Raw genomic sequence first — 12,621 nt, 5'->3', positions numbered from 1 at the left:
ACAACTCTGTGTGCTTTTACAGTATATTCATGTAGTTAATATAGGGCTGATCAGAAAACAGTAGGCAGTAAACAGAACATCTAGTCTTTTGTAACATTTGTTCAGTATTATTGTTATTATTAATTGGTCATTTAACAGATGCTTTTATCCAGAGACTAGGGGGTATGCTATTATACATAGTGAACAACTGCTGCTGGAGAGTCACTTACAACAGGGCCTTGGTTTTATGTGTCATTTCATGCTCAGGGTCACAGTGAGTCAGTGGCTGAGCTGGGATTGAACTTTCTTTAACCACTGGACCACCAAGCCTCCAAAGTAACCATTTAACGGCCTTCTTATTATTTTTCAGGGACAACTATCCATACTGCAAGAAAAGATTGACCATTTAGAGAGGTTGCTATCGGAAAACAATGAAATTATCTCAAACATCAGGGACTCTGTTATCAATCTCAGCGAGTCTGTGAAAGATGGAAAGGGGAACCCTGAGGCAATGAACCTGAACAGAGGAGTGTTCTCAGAGCTCCTTGTATCTCCTCCACTGGTCATCCCTGTTGATGCTGAGGACTGTCAGTTTGCTGCCAAATCATATTCCAAAGCTGCTGATGATGTGCAGGTACTTTTTTTTTTCTTTCTTTTTTTTCTTAGTTGTGCTGCTATATACGGTCCCTGATCTTTACAATGCAATACAAGTTGCAAGAAGTAATTGTTGCTTCCCGGCTGTCTTTATTGATGTTCATTGATTTAGATTATTGCATGGGAGTGTTTAGCAGACTTTGTTATACTTCACCTAGAGACAGTGTAGGTTTCTTAGCCTTTCAAGATAAGCTGTCTGCCTGCTCCAACAATCACTCACTCAGTTCCTTTGTTTACCACATGTCAATCAAAGTAAAGATGAAAGTAACTGAGGTGTTTTCAGTCTGGCAGCCAGATTTAGAGCAGCAAAGGTGTCTGGAATCTCATTATTATTATTATTATTATTATTATTATTATTGTAGACATTTAGCAGACGCCTTTATCCAATAATCAACATATGTTCACCTGTCAGCAGTGCTTGAATGAGTGTAACCACTTTATTTTGAAATAAAAATCTCCTTATTTTGCTTCTTCACATTTACATACTTTCAAGCAAGTGAGTAACAAAAATACAGTCTGGTACTGAAAATTCAGAGCTACAGAAAAATCTCAGTGGCAGCATTCTCCTGCACAAACACACAGTTATGTGAGAGCAATGTGCCTGACAGTTGTGGCATATGAACTGAGAGTATTTGTCATGCATACTCATCATGGATACATTTCGGGCACCCCAAAGCTCTCCAAAAAGGCCACCTTTTGAATGAAATATTGGACAAATAAGTAAAAAAGAGGATTTTTCTAATTCATGTGGCAATGTATAGCATGTGAGGTGCCAGAAGGTAACCTCCCTTTTAGATCTTGCTTAAGAAACTAGTGTATGACTGGCCATAAAGATTTACACAATATTCATTTTTGGAGAGGTTTGGGGACCCTTGGGCCTAGCTTTGTAAAAACTCATGTAGAATTTGATCCCTTTATTCAATCAAATTTTTATACAGTGTAGTAGACATGTTGGGGAAGCACTGGAAAAAAATCTGGCTCTTTTCATGTGCTACAAGGTGAAAAAATGACGATAGAATATAAACAAATGAAAAGCGTTTCTTGTTTTTTTATGGATGTCTCCTTCCAGTGTGGTACTGAGTAAGACTTATATCAAATCTGAGGTTTTAGTACTAATGACCAGGGGGTTACCTTGAATTCAAGCCCTGAACCATGCCTGTGCTATCTATACTTTGGAAGATAATTTGATTAAGGCCATAGCCCTCCAGGCGGAAATTGCCTGTTGGGGGTTTAAGAGGTTAAGATTCCCCTCTGCATATTTAAATTCTGTTAATTTTATACCCAGAATGATATCATGACCCCCACCCCCCCTGACGCTACATCACAATAAAAATTATCTTGCCTCTTCAGAGTGTTGAGTAGGTTGTGTTAATCAAAGGGAAAAAATCCCATTTAAATGCATCAAGATTTCAGGTTTTAACACAACAAACTGAAAACGTCCAAGGGGGTAAATACATCCTATGGGCACTGTATAGTTTAAACAAACCATTGAAGCCATTGTTGTGATGTTTGACTGCTTTGCTAATGCTCTGGTCAAAGAAAAGACAAAGACTGGTAGTTGCACATGGGTTTTATGGTGGGGCTAATTACCAGTTTGGCTCAGGTGAGTCTTATCTATTCATCTGAGCCTGGCCTCTGTAACTCGGCAGCTCCCTCTAGCTGCCAGATACCAGAAATACAGGATGTTGCCTCCTATAATTAAACACAGTAAAGCCTTTAAGCCCAGCATATACAAGGAAACCTGTTTCCAGACAAAATGCTTCCGTGTATATGCTGGATGTTTCCGTGTTTCCAGAAATACGGAAACATGTTTTCCAGCGTAGACCAGGGTTCTACTTTGAGAAACATTTTGCCTTTAGCCGATCAGGAGAGAGTCGAGCATGAGTCATCGATCATGTGACTGTGCAAGATGGTGACTTTTACAGAAGATGACGTGGTTTGGAATTCTGCTACAATCAGTTGTTTTATTGATACGTACGCTGATGCACTGTGGTGTAATTTCACGTTATTCATGGTCCTACAAGCCTCAGCAGCTCCTCAAAAGTGTCTGGATCCATACGAACAAAATTGCAATAACTTAAGTGTAGCTCATTTAAAAGATTATGGTATGCTCCTCTCTCCTCATGAATTAGGATCCACACCCTTGTCCACCGATTGTTCCTGTGCTGTGCCTTAGGAAAAAATATTTGACTGCTGTGTGTCACTTTTATTTCAAAGTGCAAAGGCACATTTTTCCTGGGAGGAGAATTCCGAACAGGGCATCAGTAACTTGCATTATACTGAATATGAAAGCATATTCTGATGTAATGTGTAAGGCTATTTGAAATGAGACATCTGTCTTGTGATTAATACTGGTAAATAAAACCACTAAATAGATACTGGTATATCATTAAGTAATCACGACCAATATAGTATCCAGTGCTTTAGTATTTAGTTTATTTTTTCTGTATTTTTTAATTTATATAGCAATACTTTGTTTATAATTCATTCATGTTTAATACTTACTGTACAGATATAACTGGACAGTAAATATAATTACGTCTCATAATCCACAGCCGATCACAGAAGATTTTTTTCTCACTTTTTTCTCATTTCCTCTTCATCTAAAATTGTCAGCATTAAAGCAGCAGCAGCTTTTCTTTGCTTTGCCTGGTAAGTTTTATTCATGTGACCATATGAAATGAATAATGATTGGTTTACATTATTTTGTTGCCAGAATGTTGACACCTTTGTAGACAGAAAGCTTGTCTCTCATGTGACCACAACAGAAGTCTCCATCTTTTGGACGTCGAAAAAAGTTGCTTGTGTGACCAGGCCTTTACAGTACAACTCACTGTAAATAGATAGCTCTTTTATAAAGCAGTAATTAAAATTATTGTTGCAGTATTATTCTTTGTGTAATAGTTTCCGACTTTATTATTATTATTATTATTATTATTATTATTATTATTATTATTATTATTATTATTTTACTGCTCTCTAGCTCTAATTAGCTTTCCTACTTCAGAATAGGACCTTTAATGTTTCATTAACCCTTTGCGTTTTTTTTGTAATTTTTCCTTTCTGGTCCGATGTCGGACCCTGTCCAACATCATCAAAAAGGAGTCATACACAGGTCCCGAGTCGTTTTTTCTCCGGTAAAAGCAGAGAAAAGCTTTCAGTGGCTGAGAGAAGCTGAAAAAAAAACAAAAACGGATGCAGATCTGAGCAATACGCATAGTCCCTTCACCACAGACCTAACACGGACATAAACAAACAAGATAGCTGCTTCCGCATCCAGCGCTCCAAGAATATCACAGACATTAGTCAAGCTTTTTGAGATGTTATAGTAATAAAATAATGACTTGGACAGCATTATTGAGGAGTTTGGTGATACATCGAGTGATCAGGAGATGATTTATCAGTATGCTTTACTATGAAGAATTATGTGATAAATACAGCGAACAAGGGGTGGGGCAGGGCTGGAGATGCAGTACTGAGTGTCCTTTTGCTATGCAGTGCCTTATAGACCTGTTTTACTGTGAATAAAATTACTTTTAAACAGTGCATGTAAAATAAACAGCTTGTGTGAAAATAAATTACACCTGCTGGGTCTGACAGGCACTGAATAAATGGACTGCAAAAGTTTGAAGTTCTATTTTATATGAAAATGGCACAACACGAGTTATCCCCCCCCCACCCCCCACCCCACACACACACATACATTTAATCAATGTCTAATAATTACGACTTGATATACTGTACTGGAATTTAAGGGCCCACAACTCCTCTTCCGTAACTTATTTAAGCAACTGTAATTTGTAACCAATGAGTGAATCTCTTGGGTCAAATGCATGTTTATTAAAAGGTTATTCAGTCACTAATATTTAATGGAAACTTAAATCAGACAAGTTTGAAATAAAGTAAAAGCCTTTTTTTGTGATCAATTGCTTTTTAATTTTAATAACAAAGCATAAAAAATAATAAATAAACTATTTACAAAATTGCCAATGCTTGCACATTAAAATAATAATAAAATAACAAAGAAAGTTACTACAATATTGTAATCTGAAAATAAAATGACATACCAAAAATAGAAGCTAGTATGAAGGTAATGGAAAGGAAGCCCATGTCATTTAAACATCAGAGTAGCCGAATCGGCAGCGGTTGCACTCCATGCCTGTATAGTTGTCAGACATGCCTTATTAATCCTGGTGCTGGGACATTCCAAAAAAACAATGCTTTTAAAGTCCGAGAGCCAGGTAGCAATCATAGGAGGAGTAGGGTCTATCCAAAGCCGTAAAATTGATTTCTTGGTTGCAGTTAACCCTGCCAGAAGTATCCTGCTCTGGTGTAGAGAAAGTCCCAGGGAGGAGTCATCATTCAATAGAAATAGAACTGGATTTTTTATGACCTGAACCTCTGATAGCTCAATAATAGTTTGAACTACACTGTCCCAGAATGCAGCCACAATCAGACATTCCCAAAACACGTGTAGGTGTGTGCCCACTGCACCAGTCTGACAAACTGCACAGAGTGGACTAGGGGACCTTTTCATTTTAAAAAGTATGTATAGAGTAGCATATGCTTTATGGATAAGTTTAAAGTTTTGTTTGTATTAATTGGTAAGCTGGGTTCTTGGAAGCTAAAAACGTATTGTTCCATACATTGTCCCAATCAGGAGAAAAGCCCAGCTTTTCCATTTCATGCTCCCAAATTTTTGTAACTGGCAGAGTATTACATGCTTGTTTTAGCAAGTGTCCATAGATAGTTGAGACTGTCCCTCGTGAACAGCTGTCTGTCACCAGCAGGTCTATCAAAGGATGAGGACATACATCTGAGTCCCAAGGAACCCCAAGCAGACCTTAGTCTTAAATATAGAAAATAAGAGAAACCTGCGAGAGAGAAGTCTTCCTTGAGTTCCTGGAACATTCAAAGGCCTTTACTATTAAAAATATCTTTAAAACTATGCACACCACAATTTGACCAGATAGGGTATATAAAAGGCTTACCTCCTGTCGGTAAATGATAATTATTCCAAATAGGAGACGAATGCGAAAACTTATATAGACCTCCCATAAATTTTTCCACATCGTACCAAATTTTTAATGAATTTGCAACAATAGGGCCAAATTTGAAAGTTTTTCTTGGGGATACCAGTAAATAAGACCTGTAGTCTGTGTGGGTGAACTATAACTGCTTCCAAATTGCACCAGGTGACCTTTGAGTCTATGTTGGTCCATGTTTTTAAGGCTCTAACTTGAAAAGCCTAATAGTATAGTTTAAGATCAGGAAGAGACAGTCCACCATTGACCTTTGTGTGTTGCAGCACTGTTAGACGAATGAGGGGAAGTTTTTCATTCCCAATAAATTTAGGTATAATAGAATTGACTTCCTTAAAAAAAGTAGGCTATGGGGATAGGGGTAACATAGAAAACAAAAAATTAACTCTCAGTAATAAGTTCATTTTAATCGTGGCTATCCTGCCTTGTAAAGATAAATGTAAGAGAGGCCATCTGTGCAGGTCTTGTTTAATTTTGTCGAATAAAGTAGTGTAATTAACTTTGTTTATAAGTTGCAGAGAGGGGTGAATCTGTATTCCAAAATATGTAAATTTATTATCAGTTGGGATTGTAGTGGGGAGTACTACATTCTTTGCAGCTAGATTTAGAGGCATTAAAATTGATTTAGCCCAATTCATTTTATAACCAGACATACGGCCAAATTTAATAAATAATGCTAGACAACAGGGAGTTGATTCTGAAATATTTGAAGGATATAAAAGAATGTCATCTGCGTAAGAGAAATGGAATGCTTTGAGCCTGCGGTTGTCATTGGAGAGATATCTGTACTTTGTCTAACAGCTTGAGCTAGCGATTCCAATGATAGAGCAAATCGCAATGGGGAGAGAGAGGACATCCTTGACGCATTCCCCGTTGAAGTTTAAAAGGGAATGATTGACAGCTACCAGTCATCAAAGAATTGTTGTATAGTACTTGCACCATATGAATAAAACCTGGACCAAATCCAAAGCATTCCAAGACAAACCAGAGGTCGTGCTACTCAATTTGATCAGATGCCTTTTCTGCATCCAGGGAAAAAACTGCACAAGATTCAGAATGGGAGGCAGCATCACAAATGACATGTAGTAATCTACGAATATTGCCAGAAGCTAGACGCCCTCTCATTAAGCCTGTTTGATCAAAGTGGATCAAACTACCAATATATTGTTCTAATCTAGAAGCCATGACCGTAGCATATAGCTTTGCATCCGTGCATATAAGGGAAATTGGATGATAACTGGAACATTCATTTGGATCTTTATTTTTTTTCAAAAATAGTGAGATTAAGGCTGTATTTTGGTCACTATGAAAATAGCCTGTTTCAATAGCCTAGTTAATAGAGTTCAATATAAGAGGACCAGCTATATCCCATATTGCTAGAAAGAACTCAGGGGAGAGGCCATCTAAGCCAGGAGATTTATGCTTTTGCATAGATTTAATTCCCTGTTCTAATTCTTCTAAGATAATAGGTGCATCAAGAAGTTTACTTTGATCAGGATCCAGTTTAGGTAGATTTAGTTCGCTTAGAAATGTTTTACAAGCAGCATGATCTGTACTGGTCTCTGTTGTATATAATTTGGAATAGTATTCTTGAAATGTTTTATTAATTTCTTTAGGTTTTGTAACCAATACATTTATTTACAGTTTTAAAAGCGCTAATTGCTGCCAAACATTCATTATGCTTTAGTCTCAGAGTCAGTAATCTCCTAGGTCTTTCCCTGTTGTAATAATAATTTTGCTTGGTGCGATGAATGAGGAATTCTGCTTGCAACAACGTCAGGGCTTTAAATTCGTTTTTGAGAATATTTAATTGTTTTGCTCTATCATCAGAAAAAGCCTGCTTCTGTAAAAAAAAAAAAAAAAAAAAAAAGCACTTTACAGTATAGCACAAATGCAACCACATTAACAAATAATTTGTCAATAAGCAATGAGCAATCTGTAATGTCAGTGTTGTCAAACCTTAAGTCCTGGTTAACTTCAGACGTCGCTTCACAGTTCAGATCCCTTGCTGAGTTGCGTCCATTGCCGAAATAGGACCCGCAGACTCCAAAGAGACCGCGAAATCTTCAACTTTAATAGCTGTTTTAAATAGCCATTGTTTCCCCCCATGAAACACCTTAACCAGAGCTGGATAAATCAAACCTTCTGAATCAAACGTTTCCTGGCTCCGCCATGTCCTGTCTCTTCAGAGCTGTGACATTGCTGTAATCTGGGAAAAAGCGAAGTCTTCCCAGCGACAGCGAGTGGGAGAAGTACAGCGTGGAAAAGTACAGAGCAGTTTCGAAGCAGTTTGAAAGCAGGTTGACGGCTGCAGAAGAAACTAAACTTCAAAAAAAAAAAAAAACCCTCAACATGGTCTTCAAGCCAGTAATCTGTGACACCTGCTTGATGTGGGAAATCCGAGAAAACCCAGCGGAGCTAAACCAAGTGTGCGTAAAGTGCCGCGCGATCCAGGATTTGCATAAACTAGTAAGCATGCTAGAAATGGAGCTGGAAGAAGTGAGACAGCAACAAGATCTTGAGGAACTGGCACACCCACAATTCATGGAAGTCTGCATCACCCCTAACAGACTGAAAGCCACCAGGGAGATAGAAGGTCAGAACAGCTGGGTTCAGGTAGGCAGAAGCAGGGAAAAAAAGAAACTTCGTCAAACACAACCACCAGAAATCAAAACAACCAACAGATTTGAGTCACTTCAGAATTGTGATGAGCAGAACCAACAACAAGAGAATGAAAGGAACAACATCCAGGACCCTATTGACAGTGGTGACCAGACAGCAAAAAGAAGGGAGGTCATGATTGTTGGGGACTCCATATTGAGAAACACAGCAAGTTCAGTTCGCAGTTTGGACCCCCTTACTACAACAGTGTGCTGCCTTCCGGGAGCCTCGGTCAAGCACATCACTGAAAACGTGGACAGGCTCCTAGAACGAACAGGAGACGACCCGGTAGTAGTCGTCCACATCGGTACAAACAACCTTGGAAGAGACAGACCAAAATCCCTGCAAAACAAATTCAGAGAGCTAGGAAGGAAATTAAAAGAGAAAACCAAAACTGTGGTATTTTCTGGTATACTACCGGCACCTTGCAAAGGACCATATGGACAGCTGGAAATAATAAATCAAAACCAATGGTTGAAGACGTGGTGCACACGGGAAGGCTTCACCTATCTTGATCATTGGACCACTTTCTACAACGAGGACTATCTGTATAGACGGGATGGACTGCATTTAAATAACAAGGGAACTAGTCTACTTGGAGAAAAGATCCTCGAGCAGGTTCGGAAGCATTTAAACTAGAAAGGAAGGGGGGAGAAATCAACAAAAAAACAGAAGGGAGACCGCATCAAAACAAGAACAACAACTCAGGTAAGACAACCATTAAATGTGTTTATCTAAATGCTAGAAGTATCAGAAACAAAATTCTAGAACTTGAAGCTACTGCACTAACAGGTAACTATGATGTGATAGGTGTTACAGAAACGTGGTTATCTGAGAGTGATGGGGACGAATATAATATTTGTGGGTATACACTGTATAGGAAAGACAGGCAGGACAGACGAGGAGGAGGGGTAGCGCTATACATAAGAAACAGTCTTGAAGCCCAGGTGTTAAACCTGGACAAAGAAAATAAAACCGAATCAATATGGGTCAGAATAACAGACAAAAATTCAAAAGGCATAATAATAGGAGCATGCTATAGACCGCCAGATTCAGACGGTGAGCACAATAATCTGTTATACAATGACATTAGAAATGTGTGTAGCAAAGGAGAAGCCATACTAATGGGGGATTTCAACTTCCCCCAAATAAAATGGGAAAACCCGGTGGGTAGCGCGAAGGACGAAATAGAAATGGTGGAAATGACAAATGACTGCTTCCTAACACAATTTGTCAAGGCACCCACTAGAGGGGAGGCATGCCTTGATTTAGTCTTTTCAAATAACGAAGATAGAATAACTAAAACAGAGGTCAGAGAACCACTGGCAAACTCAGACCACAACATGGTCTCATTTGAAGTGTTTTTTAAATCCTCAAAAGTAAAGACTAAAGCTAAGGTTTACAATTTTAGAAAAGCAAACTATGAAGGCATGAAACAGAGACTAACAGAAGTAGATTGGAGTAAAATAGAGAAAACACCCACAGAAGAAGGATGGTTGTTCTTCAAAAATGTAGTACTAGAGGCGCAAAACAATTATATCCCTAAAGTAGACAAATCTAAATGTAAAACTAAATTGCCAAAATGGTTTAATAGATCAATTAAAAAAAATATTCAGCGAAAAAAGGCACTTTACAGAGCATTAAAAAAGGACCAAAAAGAAAGTACACAGAAAGAGTACACAGAACTGCAAACGCAAGTCAAAAAGGAAGTTAGAAAGGCCAAGAGAGAAATAGAAATGAACATTGCTAAGGGAGCTAAAACCAATTCCAAAATGTTTTTCCAATATTACAACAGCAAGAGAACATTCAAAGAGGAGATTAAATGTTTAAGAGATACAAATGGCAAAATCGTAGAGGAAGAAAAAAAAAAATAGCAAATATGTTAAATGATTACTTTTCACAAGTTTTTACAAAGGAAGATACTGACAACATGCCCCACATGTCATCCAGTTCCTATCCAGTTTTAAATAACTTTAGCATAACTGAGGCAGAAGTGTTAAAGGGACTAGGAGCTCTTAAAATAAACAAATCCCCTGGGCCGGATGAGATCCTCCCAGTAGTACTCAAAGAAATGAAAGAAGTAATTTACAAACCGCTAACCAAGATCATGCAGCAGTCTCTTGACACAGGGGTGGTACCGACAGACTGGAAAATTGCAAACGTAATACCGATCCACAAAAAGGGAAACAAAACTGATCCAGGTAACTACAGACCAGTAAGCCTGACTTCTATTATATGCAAACTTATGGAAACTATAATAAGAGCCAAAATGGAAAATTACCTATATGGTAACAGAGTACTGGGAGACAGTCAACATGGTTTTAGGAAAGGGAGATCGTGCCTAACTAACTTGCTTGATTTTTTTGAGGATGCAACATCGATAATGGATAATTGCAAAGCATATGACATGGTTTATTTAGATTTCCAGAAAGCTTTTGACAAAGTCCCGCACAAAAGATTAATTCTCAAACTGAACGCAGTTGGGATTCAAGGAAACACATGTACATGGATTAGGGAGTGGTTAACATGTAGAAAACAGAAAGTACTGATTAGAGGAAAAACCTCAGAATGGAGTGTGGTAACCAGCGGTGTACCACAGGGATCAGTATTAGGTCCTCTGCTATTCCTAATCTACATTAATGATTTAGATTCTGGTATAGTAAGCAAACTTGTTAAATTTGCAGACGACACAAAAGTAGGAGGAGTGGCAAACACTGTTGCAGCAGCAAAGGTCATTCAAAATGATCTAGACAAGATTCAGAACTGGGCAGACACATGGCAAATGACATTTAATAGAGAAAAGTGTAAGGTACTGCACGCAGGAAATAAAAATGTACATTATAAATATCATATGGGAGATATTGAAATTGGAGAAGGAATCTATGAAAAAGACCTAGGAGTTTTTGTTGACTCAGAAATGTCTTCATCTAGGCAATGTGGGGAAGCTATAAAAAAGGCTAACAAGATGCTCGGATACATTGTGAAAAGTGTTGAATTTAAATCAAGGGAAGTAATGTTAAAACTGTACAATGCACTTGTAAGACCTCATCTTGAATATTGTGTGCAGTTCTGGTCACCTCGCTATAAAAAAGATATTGCTGCTCTAGAAAGAGTGCAAAGAAGAGCGACCAGAATTATTCCGGGCTTAAAAGGCATGTCATATGCAGACAGGCTAAAAGAATTGAATCTGTTCAGTCTTGAACAAAGAAGACTACGTGGCGACCTAATTCAAGCATTCAAAATTCTAAAAGGTATTGACAGTGTCGACGCAAGGGACTTTTTCAGCCTGAAAAAAGAAACAAGGACCAGGGGTCACAAATGGAGTTTAGAAAAAGGGGCATTCAGAACAGAAAATAGGAGACACTTTTTTACACAGAGAATTGTGAGGGTCTGGAATCAACTCCCCAGTAATGTTGTTGAAGCTGACACCCTGGGATCCTTCAAGAAGCTGCTTGATGAGATTTTGGGATCAATAAGCTACTAACAACCAAACGAGCAAGATGGGCCGAATGGCCTCCTCTCGTTTGTAAACTTTCTTATGTTCTTATGTTCTTATGTTCTTATGAAGTGGAGCTGGTCCAAGCTCCAGCGAGAATGGCCTGGCGGTCATTGTAACGCAACAGCTTGAAAATCAAGGTGCGCGGCCTATTTCTACGGCCTTCCTTTCCACTGTAGATGCAGTGGGCTCTTTTGATCTCAGTAGGTCTGCCCTCCAAAGCCGGAATCCATTTAGGAAGATTACGTTTAAGGATTTTGATAGGGTCATCCTTCTCTTCGCCCTCGTCTCACCCAACAAGCCTTAGATTATTTTGGCGCTGTTTGTCCTTGTACTGGACTAGTTTCTTCTGCAGTTTATCAACAGTGAGTCTGGTTTCAGCTGACTCCTGTTTGACCGCCCGAACAGTTACATGCATATTGTCAAACTTAGAAGTAAATGTATTCAAATCCTTTTCCAAGGATCCGAGCCTCTTCGTTAAACTGAAGTTCTTCCCGAATCACTTGTCCCATTAAGGGCTGCAAATCCCCGAGCTGTTGTTTCAGCAAATCCTCAACGGTAGCACGCAGCTGTGACTCGGGGAGATCGGTACTCCTATCCTTTAACTTTTTCTTTAATGGTGAGGAACTCATGTCTTTATCACGTTTCATTGCCATCTCCATTATTTTATAATAACTTATCGAATTAAGTGGCTGAAAAATGCCCGGATAAAGTTTAAAGGAAAGAAATAACTGTTGGGTGGAAGGGAACAGCAGACTCGGGCGTCCGTTCCTGTTTGCAGGTCACGTG

At 38.6% G+C, this 12,621-nt stretch overlaps 1 protein-coding gene across 1 annotated transcript in view; it reads left to right on the top strand.

Annotated features, from left to right (window-relative positions):
* The window catches only part of LOC121315950 (alpha-mannosidase 2-like), a 126,717-nt gene that overhangs the window by 13,103 nt on the left and 100,993 nt on the right, over positions 1-12,621 (top strand). Inside the window, exon 3 of the mRNA XM_041250580.1 lies at positions 350-613. Coding sequence (XP_041106514.1) covers positions 350-613 — 264 coding nt within the window. The remainder of the gene's footprint in view (positions 1-349; positions 614-12,621) is intronic.

The sequence above is a fragment of the Polyodon spathula genome, chromosome 1 (genome assembly GCF_017654505.1).
Source record: "Polyodon spathula isolate WHYD16114869_AA chromosome 1, ASM1765450v1, whole genome shotgun sequence".
Taxonomy (NCBI): Eukaryota; Metazoa; Chordata; class Actinopteri; order Acipenseriformes; family Polyodontidae; genus Polyodon; species Polyodon spathula.
The sequence above is the reverse complement of the archived record's forward strand: the minus strand, read 5'-3'. Positions and strand labels throughout refer to the sequence as shown.